The sequence below is a fragment of the Aspergillus ochraceoroseus genome (assembly GCF_002846915.1).
Source record: "Aspergillus ochraceoroseus IBT 24754 chromosome Unknown P175scaffold_4, whole genome shotgun sequence".
Classification (NCBI taxonomy): domain Eukaryota; kingdom Fungi; phylum Ascomycota; class Eurotiomycetes; order Eurotiales; family Aspergillaceae; genus Aspergillus; species Aspergillus ochraceoroseus.
Genome location: NW_024468479.1, coordinates 1,772,125 through 1,790,803, shown reverse-complemented (window position 1 = coordinate 1,790,803; position 18,679 = coordinate 1,772,125). Strand labels below are relative to the sequence as shown.

Here is an 18,679-nt window from a genome sequence, read left to right as displayed (position 1 = left end):
GAAACCTCCGGAGCATTTTGATATTACCTTCAGGCCGAGTAGAAAAAATCATTCTCTCTGGGTTCTTCTCCAGATCGATGTATTTTCCTTGCTTCTGGTCCCTTTTCTCTTTTTCTGCAATTCTCGTAACCAAACTCAACCATCCACCCGGTTCGCAGCTCTCTCGTCCAATCCGGCCATCAATTAGATCATGATGTATTCATTACCTAGGTATCCTAAATATCAACAAAAAGAGAAGAAGAAACCCCCAGTCAACTCCAGTAAATTAGGTGGTAAATGGCCCTGCAGGGTCACATGTGAAACTGCGACCAAGCTCCTCACCGCCCAGAGATCTTGAGTTGCCCGCAATGGCACGATTCCCAGCCCACGCTTGGAGGACTCGACCTGGAGATTTGAGGTCATGTTTGGGAACGTTTCTTCAAACCTAACCTTCTCTCTGACTCCCATGAGGTGCTCTTGATCTCTCTACCAGAGCGAGATGCTGCGGAGTCATCCAGCTCGATGCTGGCATGTCCTCCGAGAAGGCTGTCGCTCGACACGACGACTGTCTACTGAGACTTCTTCCCACAGTCTTCCGCCATGGAGACCTGTTTCGGCTCTAGACGAGTATGCCCGCAAAATGCGCTCTCAACTAGCTCCCGTGGCTAATGCATGTTAGATGGGTCGAACGACAAATTCGACCGATCAGTTTGCGCCAACTGACCTTCTTTGGGCGCACATTGACCGAATCCCGACTCATCAGTTCTGCCAACTACGTGCGGACGGAGCTCCCAACCAGGTTAGATAGCTCAACTGCTCCCCGTCCGATTGTCCGCTAAGTCATACGCCGAATAGAATAGCACATCGTCTACGAGACATCCAAAAGCTACCGTACGTTGTGGTAGCCAACCCTCACCTCTCTCTCGTCTACGAACTCTATTATAAGGCCTTTGAGAGATTTCGCCGGGTACCAGAAATCCGAACGCTCGAGGACAATGACAACTTCTGCGAGGTATTGCGCAAGACGCTCCAAGAGCACCTGGTTGTCATACCAAAGTTAGCAATGGGAGTGCTGGAGTGCCGGGACTTGGTCCCCGCCGAGGTCATGGACCAGTTCATGAATACTCTACTCAGAGCGGTAAATTTCCATCTTGCACCTTCCGTCAATGAGTCACCGTTTACTGAGTTTGGTCATGTCTAGAGAATCTCCCGGCGAGTCATTGCAGAACAACATCTCGCATTGACGGAAACGTTCAACTCCCCGTGGCACTTCCCTGGATCACAAGATCGAACAGACCTGAATGCAGACTTTGTGGGGGAGGTTTTCTTAAAATGTAACGCCAAAGAAGTCGTTGAACGGTGCGGAAATTTAGTTCAAGACATGATTCGGCAGAGCTCGGGATCAGATAAGATCCCAGAGATATCTGTACAGGGCCACCTCGATGCGACATTCCCATACATGCTGAGCCACCTGGAATACATAATTGGCGAACTCCTTCGGAACTCGATTCAGGCCGTCAGTGAAAGGTATCATGACCTGCAGGAACAACCGCCCCCCATTGAAGTCCTGATTTGTGAAGCACCGCAGCATGTAATCTTGCGGGTGTCCGACCAAGGGGGCGGGATCCCGCGAGAAATACTCCCGTACCTGTGGTCTTTCAACAAAGGGCCCCATAGCAAAGTACGGCTCGCGAATTTAGGAAGAGTCCCCGCAATGGCCGCCACTTTGCAGGAATTAACTGTGTCGAAAGAGAGAAAACATGCGGACAAGGAAACCTTTCGTGAAAGCTCCCTCGATACCCTGACCTCGCGGCCTCCGGATCTACGTCTTGGAATAGGGCTTCCAATGAGCCGGGTCTACGCGGAGTACTGGGCAGGCAGTCTCGAGCTACACAGCTTAGAAGGATATGGTGTGGATGCCTTCCTTCAAATCTCGAAACTTGGCAACAAGAACGAGCAAGTCACCACCAGAGCAACCATTGATGCGGTGTGATCCACCCAACCAGCAATGTACAAACTGTCCAAACGTCTACTCCGTATATATATATATATATATACCCTCGGAACCCTGAAGACAGAAAACGAGTAGAAAGTCGGCTTTACGGAACAAGATCAGGATTTGCTATTCCGTCTGGTCGGCCCATGTCGGAATGACGTCATCTGGAATGCACCCTCTCTTTTTGCCTTGGGAGAGTTGCAGCAGCCAAAAAAAAAAAAAAAAAAAAAAAAAAAAAGTCCATTTTGGTAGCTGTTCGTTGAGCCTTTTTTCTGAATGCTTGTATGGTGTGACGTCGTTCCTGTCCGTCCTCGTAAAATGAATCACCTCAACTCCAGCCATGATGATACTGTTACCATCTACATATTTCTCCTTCTCTTCGTGATTCTCTTCCTTAGCGGGCTCGGAACGTATCTTGACACCGACGACCGACCAAGAAGATCTACCACAGGCACTCCATCATAGTACGCCATCTAGAATCTAGAGCCCTCAAAATGGCCGGAACGTGCTCGATGCTGGGTCTAATCCTCGTCACCCTGTTCAGTACGTCGCCTCCACAATAGCATTACCTGGCTAGTACACTGCCGTCACTAACGATAACACCGAATAGTACCACCGCTCGGCGTGTTCCTCATGTCTGGCTGCAGCGTTGATTTCTTCATGAACATCCTCTTGACAATCCTGAGGTTAGTGGCTCATCTCTTCCCTTGATGCGTTTTGAATAATACCATACTCTCCCTGGGTAGTTACCAATTACATCGGAATGATATTTCCCCTCTGTTCAGATGCATTCCTTTAGTTAACGAATTGGGGAGAAAGAAAGAAAGAAAGAAAGAGAAATAAAATGGCTCCTACATAGCATAGCATAGCATAGCATATACAAACATACCTAAAACCCCATTTACACAGGATTCGAAGTAGACCCCGCCGCCGCCTCCTTCGGCTTCGACCCCTTCAAGGCCGGAAAACCAAAGGCCTTCGACTCTCCAACCACCCCCGCAGTATGCGGAACAGTGCCCGACCCTGGCGCCCACCACAACGCCCCAACCCAAGGCTGGACATTCCACCCAACGGAGAGCGTGACGTTGGCGCGCTCCGCCAGGCGGCCCGTGATATCACTAACCTGGTACTTGCTCTTCTGGTCGCGGAGCTTCAAGACGCCAGGCGCAGCAGCAGCAGCAGCAGGTGTTTTACTGTTGGTTTTCTTCGACGACGATGACGACGACGAAGATGTGCTGCTCTTCTTCTTCTTTGCCTTTGTTTTGCGGGGTGAAGAAGAGGAGGAAGACTTGGTGGGGAAGAGCCGCTCCCGGAGGTTCGAGAAGGAGTAGGGCGATTCGGGGGCCTCGATGATCGTGTCCCAGATTATGGATTGGGTGTTTGGGAGCAGGGAGGATTCCTTGTCGGAGGAAGAGTAGGAGGCGTAGACGTAGACGAAGAGCTGTTTTGTGTTCCAGTTGAAGAGGGGGGAGAGGTCTTGATTTTGTGTCAGTGTTGTTTCAGTTTGGTTGTGTATATATATATATATATATAATATTCTTTTTTTTTTTTTTTTTAAAAAAAAGGAAAAGAATAAACATACCAGCATCCAAATCAAATCGCATTTGCGCGTATTCTTCTTTTTTGGCCGAGTAGTAATGCGGACGGCCCTTGATTCTGTCATGGACCCCCCGGGGTTAGTGTTAGCTCTGCTAGAGTAGAGTAGAGTAGAGTAGAGTAGAAGAAGAAGAAAAGAGACGGCAAACGTTACACTTTGACATCTTTTAACTGGACTTTCGAGGTCACTCCATCGGTAGGGAACAAGACCACTGAGAGCGCCGCAAAGCCAGCGACGAAGATAGCTACTGTCGTGAAGAAGCCGAAGACCGCTTGGGCGCGGTTGAGGGTGGAATACATTTTATTTTGAGTCGGTCGATTCGACGGTAGATAGTGCCAGCCTCTGTCCAGACGAATAGCTATAAGCTATAAGAAAGAAAGAAAGAAAGAAAGAAAGAGGGAGTAATCCCGTGGACAGAAGGGAAGGGGAGTGAGCACTGAGTTATGCTGATGGATGAAGCCAGATGGACCTTTTTTCGTGAGATTCCGAGGCGGAGCTTGCCTTACAGTACATATCGATAAGGGAGTCATCATCCCCGTAGTCTAACTAACTATCTAACAACCTGTCCCTCTCTTTCTCTTTCTCTTTCTCTTTCAATTCAATTACTTCAACCTTCTCGTCAAGAGATTCGACACCCTTTACCTTCTCTAATCGAATAGATCGGAACCAAGATGGGCGACCACGTCCTCTTCTTCTACGGTACCCACTCCCTATACCCCCCCCCCCCCCTTTTCATATTTCATACATACATATATATACATCCACATATCTCTCTCTCGATATTGTTTATTATTATATTATTATATTACATGGATAATAACTAACCAAAGGAACCCTAATGGCCCCCCAAATCCTCTCCCGAGTAATTCACGGCTCCGCGACCCCCGCACCATGGCAAACGGCTCTGCTCCAATTCCATCCGGCCATATTACACGGGTATCGCAGGCACAGGGTACGAGGGGTGGATTATCCGGGTATAATAATAGCTGCAATACCTGCTGCCACTATTACAGAAACAGAAACAGAAACAACACCAGTAATGCCGGCAGCGTCAGTTCTCGGAACTCTAGTGTCGGGCCTGACAAACTGCGACCTGCACCGCCTAGACATCTTCGAGGGGTCCGAGTACGTGCGTGAGAAAGTGAAAGTCCGGATTCTTCGAGAGACCTTGCTTGGTGGTGATGAACCTGAACCTGAACCCGAACCCGGAACGGGGCATACTGGGGCCAATGTGAATGCGAATAGGAATATGGAATTCAATGGCGGTGGCGGTGGCTCCGAGGAGCATTTACGGGAGGTGCTTGAGGCCGCCCGCGCCGAGTTTGCAGATGAAGCGGAGGAAGTTGACGCGGTGACCTATGTGTGGGTTGCCGGGAGGGACAGGTTAGAGGATGCAGAGTGGGATTTTGAGGCGTTCAAGAGGGATAAGATGGCGTGGTGGGTTAATGCGGATGAGCGGGATTGGTAGTCGCTTACTAGTATATAGAGAGAGAGAGAGAGAGAGAGAGAGAGAGAGAGACGTGGTGATTGATATTATTGGAGAATCAATGGAATTGTCTAAGGGGAGGTAGTTATGATATAAAACGAATCAGCCATAAATAAGATAATATATGCAATGCTGGTTGGTATCTAATGCTCCCAGTAAAGATGTCAACGTATGTTCCTCCTGCCCCAAACGCCTAAATAAATAACGGCACTTGAAACACAAAGAATAAGACAATAACGAGGAATAACAAAAAGGGCCAGAGAGACGAGGGAACAGGGAAACGTAAATCTAGTGGAATATTGAATATGAATCTCAACATAAAGCATCCACGGAATCATGCAGCTTTCGGCGACTGGGGTGGCGTCCCAGGAACTTGAATATGCACTGCAATTTTCTTGCCCTTGCTGGCATTTTGGGGGTTCGAGACGGTAACCTCTTCCACGCCGTCACTGTCCTCGACGTACCCGGTGTCCCCGCCTTTCTGTTTCGGCTCTGTCGCCAGCACAGTTGAACGAGTCTCCACTGATTGTGTCAGTCTCGAGGGCTTGGCCTGGTCTTGACTATCAGGCACTTCGATAATCTCATGACGAGCCGAGGGGGCTTTCAGAGGCTTAGTAGACTCGGTGCCTGTACTGGCTACTTGGTCGATGTTGATCACGGGGGTTCCGGCTTTCGCATGGGCAGAGCTACTAGGGTGACTTGCGCTGCGAGCCCTGGGGCTTGTAGGCGATTGTACGCAAGGCCGGGCACTGGAAGGGGATCTTAACAGGTTCGATTCTGGTACCGGTGAGACTTGAGATTGGGATTGGGATTGTGGTTTGGCCGCCGCTTGCGAAGACATCATCCCGAGAAGATAGGAGATGGGCTGCAGGTCCACCATGCAACCCTTCTCGTCCGCTTTCTCACGGCTTAATTGTTCTTGCTCGATGTAAAGCGCCTCCAGAAATTTCCGCAACCGATATCGGAGAAGACCGGAGCGTAATGGAGGCCAGTCGCTTTCAGAACTCATTTCCTTCTGGAGAAGCTTCCTGATGAAGAGATCCGGGTCTTGCACGAATTTCTCGACGTAGGCTAAGAGATAGAGGCCGCAATCGGAATAATTAGGCTGCAGAGGAATACCCCGTGCTGTCATGCCCTTGACCAGGGTCTTATCAATCTCAACCCCTCTCTTGGACTTGGCCTCTTCGAAGAGATATTCACGAAGGATAGTGATAGTCGGCGAGCGCGCTACGTCCAGGGAGTCAAACGTGATAATGATTGGCTGTGAGGTGGGGTACCTTATGCCGGCATACTTCTTCTTTGGCTTTCGCCCCTTTCTAGGCGACCCCTTCGATTCCGAAGGCTTATCGGATTCAGGTTGGGTTTGACTAGATGACTCAAAGAACTTTGTGGGCGGAAGATTTGGATTTTCTTCCTGCTCAGGCCATTCAGTATCGGTATGTTTTGGGGTTTCCTGTGCTCCTGGCTTGTCGAGGAGACTCATCGAAGCGAGCGATTGCCTGGTTGTTTCCTCTTTGGCGGGTTCTGCATTTGTGTCACTATGTGGCCCTTCAGCGGGCTCAGTGGGTCCTGATGGCTCTGGGGTCTCCTTGACCTCACTCGTCGAGCGAGTAGCGGCGCCAGCTGGGTTATCATCCAATATGCCTGGCAGGTATGGCAAGTTGCAGATGATCGCAACATACCAATGCGCATTTTCGTTGATCGGTACCACGATATAATCGTAGCTGAACAAGTCAACGCTCCTGGTCCATTTTTGGACGCCTGCATAGTTGATGCCACGCTTGCCTCGGGGTAGGTTTGTCAGAGTTGCGAAGAAGTACGAGTTGAAAAAGTAAACCCGCTTTGCAGCTTCCGGATTGCATCGCTCGAGATGATCTTCTAGAAAACGAATATAGAATCCGATGAGGTTGTCGTTGAGAAATTCGCGGTCTCCCAGTCGCTCGAGATCCGAAGCGCCTACTTCGGCCTTTTTCTTGCCATAACGAGGGTATACGAGTGGGTGTCTTTTTTTTTGGTTAGTAAAGGTTGTTTCCTTTTGGGAGGTTGAACGTACTTGGCCCATTTCTGGGACCCCAAAGCAAAGCCTAGCTGGGGTATGCCATCGTCCTCACTATCGGGATCATCGTCGCTAGCAATGGCGTTAGAAAGATCCCCCCCCCCAACAAAAGAAAGGATACTCACTAGAGAACCGTAGTTGGCAACTGCCGCGCCATCGATCTCGTTGCCCGCACAGAGGTTTGTGGAATTGGGTTGTACTTTTTCACGGGTATTTCCACTGCTTCGTTGCGTTGTGTAACAGGGCTGGACGTGGTTCTAGAATTCGATTTCTCACTGGGTGTCACGGTAGGAGCTGAGGGGAGGATGTGGTTTCCAGGGGTCGTGTCTGGGGTTTCTCCAGCGGCATTTCCCTCGTTGTTTTGCAGCGCGTCTGAGAGTTTTACTCGCCTGGATGCCTCGGGTTTTAATTCCGGGGTTTCTTCGATCGCGGTCACGCGCCAGGAGCGTTTGACTCCGATTGCACCTTCTTGCTGTCTGCCTTCTCTCTGGCGTCTTTTAAAGGCTTTGTCCATCCACTCACTGTAAATCAGATTGTAAGCATACACAAAACGAGACAAAAAGAAATGGAACGCGGGGGGGTTAAATACCAAGGCTTTTCTTGCACCTCAATAATGTGAAGTTCGCGAGCCAAAGAGCAGAACTCCTCCTTCTCCCGTACTGACGATAGCTCAATATCGAATTTAGTCTCTTGTTCTGATCCTTTCGACGTCTCCAACCGAATCTTCCGGCTAGCGGTGTCCCCTGTTAGGATCTTGAGAACTTTTTGCAATGGAATATGGATTTCATGACGTATATCTGCTTCAGATGGACGGATGCAGATATCGCCATCTGTAGAATTCACCACAAGCTCATCAGTTTGGCTTTCTGGTGGATCGTGTGCAGCTCCACCGCGGAAAAACGTGACTTTAAATGATTGCCGCACGGACTTGCCTTTGGCGGCTTTTGCTTTTTTGTATTTAGGGTTCGTAAGGGTTCCGTGAGACGATGAGGTAAAGACAGTCGGTCGAATATTCGAGGGGGACGATGTCCTGGGTGCACTAGGCGCATTCTTCGTAGAATCTTCCAAAGAGGCTGGCACAGGACGAACTGTAGCCTCCCCTTGTAACTCATCGGGACTCTCCCTTGAAAGAGACGCGCGCATCTTTCCATTTGCCAAAGCACGATAGTCTCCCGCAGGTGGGCCTTTAGCAGTTTTCTTGGTAGGAACCGTAGTAGATTTATTAGAGATTTCCACGCTAGGAACCGATAATGCGCCTAGTTGATCTCGCGCTGCCGGTTCCGAATTCACACTCGATACGATGGATTGTCTTCGTCTCTCCTGTACTGCACCGTGAATGAAGCCGAGGTCCCGGTCTTCGGAAGATTGACAACTAGGTCGTCTAGGCATCTTTTGCGGACTAATCCGAGGAACCTTGATACCATTTTCAACACTCCGGTACTCCGATGGTTGGCCGGCCTTGAAATCCTTTTGCCTCATCGCTTGCGGCGAAATCTGACTGGGTATGGGGGATACACGAGTCGAATGTCCTATAACGACGGAAGATGCTGCGGGACGCTGGTGCGCGCCACGGTCGTCCAAAGGGTCTTCTACCCGACGCCGCTTTGGTGCTCTTTCCGGGGAATCTGCCGTATTGCTCGGACGTGTAAGCCTACCAAAAAACTGCCTTTCTTTCCCCCGCACGCGAACCGGTCCACTATCCCGAGATTTCCTTGATATAGTATCCATTGGCCTAAACGAAGGAGCGGCATCCTAGACCTGACATCAGCGAATCTGTTGGAGAATCATGGTCCGAATGAACATACTGCGATTCGCTTTTTGTTGAGTGACTGCCCCGGAACTATTCGTACGCCATTTGGATCCGGTCTGAAAATCAAAATAAAATCCGGTCAGTTAAACTCTCCCTAAGCCGAGCTCGCCCAAACAGGTTGTAGAGCTACAGTGTAGAGGCACAAAGTATAGAGGATAGACGCACCGTTGGCTCCCACCCAATAGCCTGAGTTCGTCCGAGGTCTGTTGCGAGTAATCCTTGCTACGCAAGGGATCTCTCCCCCGGGATCTGGTATGCATTGTATTAGCGTCGCGAACAATCCTCCCGCAATGACAAGACAATATTTACAGGTTCGACATCCCTAATCCTGGTTGTGAGGGATGGTGTGGCGCAGTAGTCGACGTATAGATCGATGTTCCCGAACCGATTGAAGATCTTTGACATAGCTATGAACGGACTATGAAAGCCAGAGAGAAAATTAGGTCCAGAATGGAGCACGGCGATAAGCTCTTTTTGGGGGGGGGGGGGGGGACTGTAGGAGTGAGAGAAAAAAAAGGAAAATACATTCCACCAAGAGTGGGATATATAGGTGCTCTGAAAAGAGCACAAGGGACAAAGAGAGCCTAGGATGAAAAATCCTGGATGGGAAAGAATGTAGTTTGGAAAAAAAAGGAGCTCTTACATGCGCTGGTTTCAAGAGTTTAGGTGAGACGAATAGCTCTGTTTCTTGCTCACAGCAGGCAAATTGGCATGGCGCTCACGGGACGCCTTAGTCCGCCGGGCGGAAGTAGTTGCATCTGATGACGGAGGCGGAGGATCGCTCTGGGGACAACAACTGAGGGGTCCGGTGGAGGGATGGAATTGCATAAAAGCACCACGAGGGTCATTGCGGGACCAGACACGGCGGAAAGGGGAGAGAGAGGAGTGGATGGAATCTGTTGTGGTGATCCACGCCGCCATCCGCATCTATGGCTCCAGGGCGGTCAAACGCGGTTCTGCCCCGATCCGAAGCTACGAGGGAGTTTGAGGCTATACTGATGTATAGTACAACCTGATGCAAGATTCATGCTTATTATGGCCTGGTATATTTTTTGTACTTTAAATACTAGTTGGGGGCATCGTCACAGAATGCCTCCCATTTGCGTCCACTCACATTTTTTTATGCAGGCAGGACAGGCAGGAGAGGAACGTTGGAGAGCAGGAGAAAACTTCCAGAAGAAGAAGAAGAAGAAGAAGAAGATAACCAAAGGAAAGGAAGGAGGGAAGAAAGAAAAGAAGGAAAACCAAAATGAGCACATAACCCCAAGTCAAATCACACGCAAAATATTCGCCCCAAATGTCCCCGGTCCCAAATCATCCCAAATGATTTTTGTGTTTTCTTACTATACACGATCATAACTCAAGACTCAGATAAAGCATGTCAAGACGCCGGTCCCTTTCCTTTATCCCCCACAGAGTCGTCCGCAGTGGTAGTTCTTCGGCGATCCGTCCCGAATTGGTGATGGTGGTGCTGGTTAGGAGGGTGGTTGTGGTGATGGTGATGATGGTGGTGGCTGCTGGTGTTGCCGGCCGCTTTCTCCTGGCGAGCCTGGTCGATAGCAGAGCGCTGGGCAATGCTGTCGTCGTGGCTCTTCCACACAATGTTTGTATCCGCGGGGAAGGCAAGCAAGCGCTTGATCGTTTCTCTGCAATTGGGTGAGTCAGAGAGCCGTAACAGCCCATCAGTGGCAAACGGAAATATCTATCATACCTGATCTTAATATTGCGCCCCCCGTCGATCCGAGTCCACACACTAAGAACATCCTCCCCGCTTCGCACACTGAGCACAGCACCACAGACCTCCTCACTCGCCTCCGCAAACTGGTCCCCAATCATGGCCAGCAGAAGATCCTCCCAGTACCGATCCGCGACGCCCTTCTTCAGTCTCACAATCCACTTTCCACCCTTCTTATTAGCTTCGTCCTCCCATACCGGGCGAATCCCCTTCTTGAAGATATGGTAGTCGGAGACCGTAGGGAGGAGGGAAGGTCTCTTCAGATGCGAGTATATCGACCAGAAGCTTTCGACCGAGGAGAGGGAGGCAAGGGGAGCGGTGGACTTTTCGTAGTCGGAGTATTTGGGTGTCGGGGGGCGATACCAGATAACCCAGGTAGATCTTAACAGATGCTCTTTGGCAGGCGATGTCGCAGAGCCCTTGGACTTGACGCCCTCCGTGGATGTCGCAACAGCCTGATCCACTGGATTATCCCGCTTCTCCCCGGGAGTCTTCACGTCCGATATTGCCCCGGGGGTCTTGGGAGCTCCGAAGGACGCAAAGGCGCCCGAGCCTAGGCCAAACGCAGAGGATGCATTCGTAGAGGGAGAGGACACCCCACCGGAAAGAGGGGAGAGAGCGTTGAAGGGATTGGATCGACCACCGTGGGAGCTGTCCGGACCGAAACGCTTGGATGTGCGGGAAAGGTCAACTCGGGCACCACTTTCTTTGCCGTCAGTCCCAGCCATAGACAGGGAGAGTTTGGAGGAGCTAAAGCAGGGAGAAGAGAGAGAAAGGTTAGTCAGAATCCAATATAATTGTCCGCATTCAAGGGAAGAGCAGAGAGATATATCGGACATACTTGGATCGGCGAGTCCACAGGTTGGCGTTATCCATGGGGGGCAAAGCGACTTGAGACAGCTCAAGAGGGAGCTGTCATCGGGCAGAAAAGAAGGACAAGAAGAAGAAAAAAAAAAACAACAACAGGCAGGCGAATTATGGTACAATTGTCGATAGAACAAAAAAGAGCAAGGCGAAAACAAGGCGAAACGCTAGGGCAATGCAGAATTCAAGACAAGCCGGAAGGAGGAGAGAGGAGGGTGGGAGGCGAAGGAAAGTTTAAAGAAGTGTGAGAGGGGGAGATGAGGAGAAAGAATCGTCAAAAAGAGAGAAATCGTAATCGTAACAAGAGAAAGGAGGATTGAGAGAAACCCAGGCAAGGTAGGGACGGGGAAAAGAAGAGGAAAAGAGAAATGTGAAACGGGAGGTTGGACAAGGAGAGTCGAGAAGTAACAGAGAAGTTTTTGAGGGCCAGTCAGTCAAGGAAGGGTATTATTATCTTTTGAAGTTTGAATCGTGAATTTCCATCCAGAGCCTTGGAAGGCCTGAGGCTGCCCATCTGTTCGTTCGTTCCAACGATTTTCCGGCGCCGAATGGCCGTTGACCAATCAGATTTCATCCCTGCGCTCTCCGCCCGCGACTTTATTTCTCCGTTCCGGATTCATCTTTTTTTCCCCCTCTTTATATTCGAGTTTTTCTCCTCCTTCTCTCCTTCCTTCTTTCAACAAACCCCAGACCACCAACTCAAATCATCGCTGTCTGCAACTTCTTTTTGTCCTCCACTGCACCAGCGATTCCGATGCGTGTGTCGAGAAAAAGCCTCAAAACCCCGCTTCTAAAACCATCATCACGAGGGCTTCACGGCTCCATGATGCGTTGATGACCTGTATGACGGGACATTCTTACCTCTATATCATCCATCTATATTTGTTTCTCTTGTTCGACATGTAGTTAAAAAAAAATGATAGATGATGGTGCGTTCATCCATACCACCTCCATCCTCGCTTCTCTCTTCTCCCTGCATGAGGAATTCGTATGATTTACAACATACTCTGGTAATCCGATGTACTCAACCGCTCTTCTCCTGTGTCTCTCGCGGGAAAATGCTGGTCGAGTTTGAGGTTCAATGGCACTGTCTGATTGTTGACTGGCAATGGTCGATTGTCGTCATTCATCTCTGCATCCATGTTTTTGTTTACAGACACCATTAATGACTAATTGTTCTGGCGTAGACTCCGATCTGTTTTCTCTCGCCAATGTCATTCAAGGACTACTACCAACAACACGGAAAATTCAATTATATTGTATCGTAAAAGAAGGAAGAAGAGTATACATGCACACCACCCACAATCGCAGAAAAATGCATATAAAAATGTCGCGGCACGGTCAAGTTGTGGGGGAAACAAAAAGGGGGGGGGGGGGGGGGGGGGTAAAAGTAGAATAAAATCACCTGTAAAATTCCCGAGTTCTAATACCGTTGCTCACTTGGTTGCACGGTAGGCGTTGGGCCATCAGTTGCATCCGGCCTGATGCGTTTTGCTTCTCGTTCCTCTTGACCAGGAGGAATCGTTTTCCGTTTCTCCTTATCCCGCTGGTACTCTGCCCGACGGGCTTCCCGGTCCCTTTCCTTTCGGAGCGCCTTGGATTCAAATTCATGCCAGTCTCCTTCCATATTCTCCAATCTGAACCCAAGAACGTGGTTAGCGGGGGTGCAAATGAAACCAGTTGCGGAAAATAGGGCAAAAAACGTACTCAGTGGGTTGCTGAGGGCTGGGTTCCTCCGCATGGAAATAAGGATGAGCAAGCACTTCTTCAGCCGTTGGCCGTTTAGAAGGATCGTAACGGAAGATTTGAGACACCATGTCCAGCGCCGCGGGTGATAGGGTATCACGGTACGCATCTTCAAAGATTCTTTTCTTCCGCTCGATTGGTCGCATGAGTTCAAACCAAGGCATTTCGACAATATCTGGCCATTCCGCCCGAGTCGGCGTTCCTAGAGCATTGTAAAGTTTGTCTAGCTGGCTGATCTCTCCCCCTTCTCCGGGGAACACGGCTTTCTTCGTGAACATTTCGACATAAACGCATGCCGCGCTCCAAACATCCACAGCGGGACCATATCTGGTCTCTCCTAGAAGAAGCTCTGGCGGACGATACCATATTGTGATTACACGGTTGGTGTAATCGAGCTGTCGGCTCTTGGAAAAGAATCGAGCCAGCCCAAAGTCCGCAAATTTAAGCTGTCCCCGATTGCTAATGAGAATGTTGGCAGCCTTGATATCTCGGTGGAGAACACCTCGATGATGAAGGTAGTTTAGGCCCTCAAACATCTGCTTCGCGAGATCCTTCTTATGAGCGGCGGTCAGTGTGAAGGTAGGATGGTTTATGAGACCAGTCAAATCATGTGAAAGGTATTCAAACACCATGAAGCACTCGTTCTTCTCAACCATCACTTCGAGCAAACTCACAACATTGTGATTCCGGAGGTGCTGAAGTAATTTGATCTCTCGCACGGCTGTTACAGGAAATCCATCCTTCTCCCCCTCCATGCGTATTTTCTTGAGCGCGACCTTGTTCTGCGTATAGACGTGAATTGCTTTGAAGACCTTTCCATACGTGCCGGCTCCAATCACAGATTCATTCCCTGGCTTGCGATAGTATACAGAATCTGAACTAGCGAATTCCTCAGAAATGGTAGGACGTGGTTTGGGCCTGACCATAATCTTAGCTCTTTTGACTACTGGCTCTGGAGAGCGATCCCGGTGGCGCTCCGCACGGAAGTCTTGTGCTCGGTCGCTCCGCCTTCGATCAGGCCGATTATCGAATCGACGGTCGTCTCGCCGATCAGGGCCACGTCCATCTCGAGGTTCACGGAAACCACGAGGATCTCGGAAATCCCTTCGATCATTTCTGCCCTTGTTTCGATCCCGATCCCGGTTTCGGTCTCGATCTCGATCACGCCGGTCAAAGCGTGTATCAGGTTTGAATCTGGGCGGTGGTCCTGTTGGGATTCGGTTGCGCGGAGGTGGAGGCTCAGCGACCCGGGGGGGTGGCTCTCGAGCTAACATCCGCTGTGCTAAATCGGGAACAGGTTTAGGAGCCGAAGCTGGGCCTGTCTTAGCCTTAAAGGCAAAGCTAATCTTGCCACCTTTATTTGGGGTGGCAGACGTGTCCGGGGGGGGATTATCAGGCGGTAGTGTCTGAGAGCTCTCATGGTCTGACCCACGTTTTGTTACTTCATCTCCCACTCGGGAGTCTTTGCTTGAGGGTCTGAAGTTGGCATCATCATCATATCCGCCTTGACGTAAGTGGTGATCAGGGGGAGGAGGGGGGGGGCTGTTTGACAGCGGCCTATGCGGTGGCGGAGGACTGGAGGGGCCCGCTCGGCTTCGCGAGTCCGAAGGATCCCATTGTGGGCTACCAAACTGACCTCTGCCGTGAGAGGGGGCTCCTGTGGACCCGGACGCCGAGAATCGACGGTCGGTAACACGGTGGTTACCACGGTATCCTGAATGACCACCACGATACGCATGGGATGAGCCTTGATTTGATGATGCCGTATAGGGTAGTTGATTTTGGTAGTAATAACTTGGGGAGGCGTTTATGGATGGGTTACTTTGCCTAGATAAGGGTTAAAATTAGCTGATGAAGGAATAAAAAAAAAAAAATAAATAAACCAAAGGTTGTTGCAGAGAATAACGAACCCCTGTTGGCTATGATATAAAGCTTGGTGGCCAGCTCGTATGCCCCGCCCAGCAGAATGCGGTGAATTGGAGCGAGGAGATCCGTGGTGGGAGTTGGCTGGAGTAGCATACTGGGGCGAGGATAGGTATGGTCGCGTGTCAGTATGCGATCGCGACGGTTGGCGTCGCTGTGAGGCACGAGTATCGAGGCCACCTATATCCGCAGAAATACTGGCTGTGTCTGCATCAGGGTTAGGATTCAGTCGTGATGGCGAGGGTGACCTGAAGGAATTCCCTCCCCCCATATGGCCAGGTCGAGGGGGGTACATCGTGGAATCACCTTTTGATTCACGACGTGAGAAGGATGATAGCCTAGAGTTCATAGAACCCACGGAATGACGTGAAACGGACCGATAGCGAGACGCCTCCTCGAAATCGTCCTCCGGTCCAGGGCTACGAAACCGTCTCCGAGGGGGGTATGGCTTGCCACCCCAGCCAGGGGACTTAGAGTGCCTGGGTTGTGGTGAGCCTCGCCGACCTCCTTCGCTCTTTCGGCGGTCTCGTCCTCGCCGCGGTGATAACCTTCGACCAGCCCTGCCGCGGCCGGGTAGACGCCCTCCTCGTCTTTTATTATGCGGCAGACTCCTGTCAAACTCGTCCCCCTGAGAGGAAAGTGGATGGCGCGGGCGAGCAGGAGGGTGGTTCTGATAAATTCCCGGAGAGGGGCTGCGTGTTCTCTTGCGTTTCGAAGGAGGCGGCCCCGGTGGAGAGTCGTCTTTGCGATAATCTCTCTCGGCTGTCCTGAGGTGTGACTCTGGACCCTGATGATCTGCTGGGGGAGGGGAATGATCGCGACTTGGTTTCTGGCCGGGGTGGATGTCCGTATATGGAGGCCCCGGGGATCCGCGAGCAGAAGCAATATTAGGAGAAAATTCACGGTGATGAGGATCGTTGTCTGACTGGGGGAAGGGACGTGGTGGTGGCGGCGACCGTGACGAATAATCAGGTCGGGCCTCCTTGGGCCTTCGACGACGGTCTCGATCGCGAAACCTGTCCCTTCCCCTATCACGGTGAGAGCCCCGAGGCCTATGTTTCTCACGGCCTCGTTGGTCTCCAGCGTCACCGGCGCCTCTCCACTGGTCTCTCAACACTGGACTCCTACGGGACCCAGCCATAAGCACTTGTTTTCCTGCTGCATCTGGTTGAAAAGGGCCCAGATGAAAATGACGGCGAGGATGGATGGCGAAATGGCGGAGCTGTGGGAAGATGGGGTGATATTGGCTGATGGTTGTGAGCGAACCCCGAAGAAAAAGACGGGCTCCCTCGTTCCTTCTCTCGCCAGTTAACTAAGCGTGTGTCGCCCGCGTTGTTGGAGGCTTTTCGGGGCGGGAAGATTGGGTGGTACGGAAGACCAGTTTTTCCGGGGCTGAACGTGAGGGTTCTGTATGAGAATGACGGACATGGGATTAATCAATAATTATAATAATGATAACTAGAATAATCTGGGGAGAAACGCACCTTTTGTTGAGCCCCCCCCCAAAGTCAGAGGCCGGATATGGGGATAGTGGTGGGATGTGGTGATGGTGATGGTAATAATAGTCGTTGTGGGTGGGTTATCACTTTAGGGAGACATACGAAGAGACAGTAAGTTTTCTACTTGGCTGGACGGGACGATAAAGGGAACTTCGCAGTTCGTCCCAGGGGGGGGGTTTCTTTTTAGCCCACCCGTTGTGTCTTTCTTTCTTTCTTTCTTTCTTTTTTCTTTTTTCTTTTTTCTTTTCCCTTTTCGATTTCGCCTGCACGGCGGCTCTTACTACGAATATAACTCGAAATCTCACTGGATCATGTCAGTCAATCCTCCAGTCACTCAGGGTTTAGACCACTGAGCGGTGGTGTTGCTGTTTGGTCATCAAGACCCCTTGGATGTGTGAGGATTGGAGATAGAATCTCAACTCCCCCGATATTGATGCTTTAAATGAAGCCGTCGGAGCAGGAAGAGGTTCAACGACCTCAAAAGCTTACGCCACTGCACCCGGAGTGAGTGAGTGGGTGGGCTTTAAAACTCCTTGGATGGTATCCGTGTGCTAGGTACTTGGTTTGGTGCCTTGCCCCTCATCCCATCCCATCCTTCCCGTTCCTCAAGAACTGATAGCGGGTGGTTCTCGGTTCACGGCCAGCAGCGCTGAGATTTCTTCGCCTATTGCATAACTCGACCCAAATCAGGCTCTTTCCAAACCCCTTACCTCCAAAACAGCGCGATTTGTAGTCCTTGGCGGAAAAAAGAGCTCCTCTGGCTTCTGAACATATCAAACCTATCTACGAGGGGAGGGGGAACAACGGACAAGGTGAGGAAGACCTGGAGCAACCATTGCACAGAGGAATGAAGAAGCGTTCTGGCTGTAACTGAGCCCTGGCGCAAGGTGGATAGATAGCCCTTGGTCTCTTCAAATCTCCTTGCCGGCATCAAACCCGTACGGGACGTGGAACAAACCAGCCATGGTGTAAGGCCTGTGCCATGGCAAGTTGAATCAAACTGAACAGTATTGTCCACCACTTTATGGGCCTCGATAGTCCAGTCAATCACTGATGCCCCGGATTGCCCTTCATCCCCAGGGACGCTCTCAAAAATGCCAAATTCAGGCGCTTTTACTGGAAAAATTCACAGATCTGAAACAAAAGCAGATATCACAATCTTGGAGGCGTGGTAACAGACTTGTACCCAAGTGACAAGGAAGATAAAAATAGTTGAGGGGGGCGGAGTCCCAGCATCAGCAGCCAAATGGTGGTAGACGGACAAGAACAGATAAAATTTAGGCCATAAGTAACTGGCATAATCTAATAAACTGGGATGGTTATTAGTTTGGTCGCAAGTCACATACCTCTTTCGGAGTAGCCAACGATCCCTGCTAGCGGATTGTAGGAGGTGCACGAGATCTTCTGAAAATACGAAGACGGTTCCATTTTCCGTTGCTCGAAATAACGACAGCCCAGTCCGACATATTCCAAACCCAGAATGGCCATCAGGAGGTGATTGTGGTACGTTGAGCTAGGCAGGTCCTAGGCGGTGGGGGGGGGGGGGGGAGGAGGGGGGAGTTCCAACCCAGGAAGGAGGCATTAGGGTGAGGGAAGTCCGATCGCACGAGGCTCACACGTCCACATCTCAGGAATCAAATCGCAAAAGAGTATTACTCTGTATAACCTCCCAACCGACCGAACATACCCGGGGGAGGATGGAGAAGGACGCTGTTGACACACAGCTTTTGCACGGGAGGTGATTTGATGACAGATCGAGATTCCGCACGCCTTCCGTTCAACTGCAACCAAGCCGAGCGGGCACGTGATTGGATGGGAGTACATAAGCAGAATTCCCGATGAGGAAATCGAGAGAAGAAAGGAAGCTTTTGGAGTTTCTATATTAACTCGAGCAAAACAGGTAATCCCCATTGGCATCTATCAATTAGACATACATTTCAAGAAACAGAGGTATTTTGACTAGTTGTACATCAAAGAAAAGGGGGAGA

At 50.6% G+C, this 18,679-nt stretch overlaps 7 protein-coding genes across 7 annotated transcripts; 3 read left to right on the top strand and 4 right to left on the bottom strand.

Moving 5' to 3' along the window:
• The first annotated feature begins 371 nt into the window (after positions 1 to 371).
• On the top strand, positions 372 to 2,184 carry P175DRAFT_0479707 (protein kinase PKP2). The gene is made up of 4 exons (XM_040895402.1): positions 372 to 606; positions 659 to 778; positions 835 to 1,117; positions 1,181 to 2,184. Exons 1-4 carry the CDS (start codon positions 479 to 481, stop codon positions 1,970 to 1,972), a joined length of 1,323 nt encoding a protein of 440 aa, XP_040752452.1. The 5' UTR covers positions 372 to 478; the 3' UTR covers positions 1,973 to 2,184.
• Positions 2,185 to 2,469: 285 nt separating this feature from the next.
• P175DRAFT_0532429 (YqaE/Pmp3 family membrane protein) lies at positions 2,470 to 2,686 on the top strand (the record flags this gene model as incomplete). The annotated part of the gene is made up of 2 exons (XM_040899966.1): positions 2,470 to 2,518; positions 2,586 to 2,686. The coding sequence occupies 2 exons, from the start codon at positions 2,470 to 2,472 to the stop codon at positions 2,684 to 2,686; spliced, it is 150 nt and encodes a 49-aa protein (XP_040752451.1).
• Positions 2,687 to 2,876: 190 nt separating this feature from the next.
• P175DRAFT_0438274 (signal peptidase complex subunit SPC3) lies at positions 2,877 to 3,871 on the bottom strand (the record flags this gene model as incomplete). The annotated part of the gene is made up of 3 exons (XM_040893904.1): positions 2,877 to 3,451; positions 3,558 to 3,631; positions 3,726 to 3,871. The coding sequence occupies 3 exons, from the start codon at positions 3,869 to 3,871 to the stop codon at positions 2,877 to 2,879; spliced, it is 795 nt and encodes a 264-aa protein (XP_040752450.1).
• Positions 3,872 to 4,198: 327 nt separating this feature from the next.
• P175DRAFT_0501689 (gamma-glutamylcyclotransferase family protein) lies at positions 4,199 to 5,150 on the top strand. Its single transcript, XM_040897224.1, has one exon. The coding sequence runs from the start codon at positions 4,411 to 4,413 to the stop codon at positions 5,038 to 5,040; it is 630 nt and encodes a 209-aa protein (XP_040752449.1). The 5' UTR covers positions 4,199 to 4,410; the 3' UTR covers positions 5,041 to 5,150.
• A 242-nt stretch (positions 5,151 to 5,392) lies between these two features.
• Positions 5,393 to 9,184, bottom strand: P175DRAFT_0493360 (SUMO protease ULP2; the record flags this gene model as incomplete). Its single annotated transcript, XM_040895959.1, has 6 exons — positions 5,393 to 7,061; positions 7,112 to 7,186; positions 7,240 to 7,635; positions 7,704 to 8,866; positions 8,920 to 8,980; positions 9,090 to 9,184. The coding sequence occupies 6 exons, from the start codon at positions 9,182 to 9,184 to the stop codon at positions 5,393 to 5,395; spliced, it is 3,459 nt and encodes a 1,152-aa protein (XP_040752448.1).
• Positions 9,185 to 9,941: 757 nt separating this feature from the next.
• On the bottom strand, positions 9,942 to 11,956 carry P175DRAFT_0501686 (eukaryotic translation initiation factor 4E). Its single transcript, XM_040897223.1, has 3 exons — positions 11,501 to 11,956; positions 10,636 to 11,409; positions 9,942 to 10,570 (listed from the first exon to the last, which is right to left on the bottom strand). The coding sequence occupies exons 1-3, from the start codon at positions 11,533 to 11,535 to the stop codon at positions 10,306 to 10,308; spliced, it is 1,074 nt and encodes a 357-aa protein (XP_040752447.1). The 5' UTR covers positions 11,536 to 11,956; the 3' UTR covers positions 9,942 to 10,305.
• A 990-nt stretch (positions 11,957 to 12,946) lies between these two features.
• On the bottom strand, positions 12,947 to 18,179 carry P175DRAFT_0532424 (putative protein kinase; the record flags this gene model as incomplete). Its single annotated transcript, XM_040899965.1, has 5 exons — positions 12,947 to 13,160; positions 13,231 to 15,096; positions 15,180 to 16,439; positions 17,402 to 17,807; positions 18,038 to 18,179. 5 exons carry the CDS (start codon positions 18,177 to 18,179, stop codon positions 12,947 to 12,949), a joined length of 3,888 nt encoding a protein of 1,295 aa, XP_040752446.1.
• Between the last annotated feature and the right edge of the window lie 500 nt (positions 18,180 to 18,679).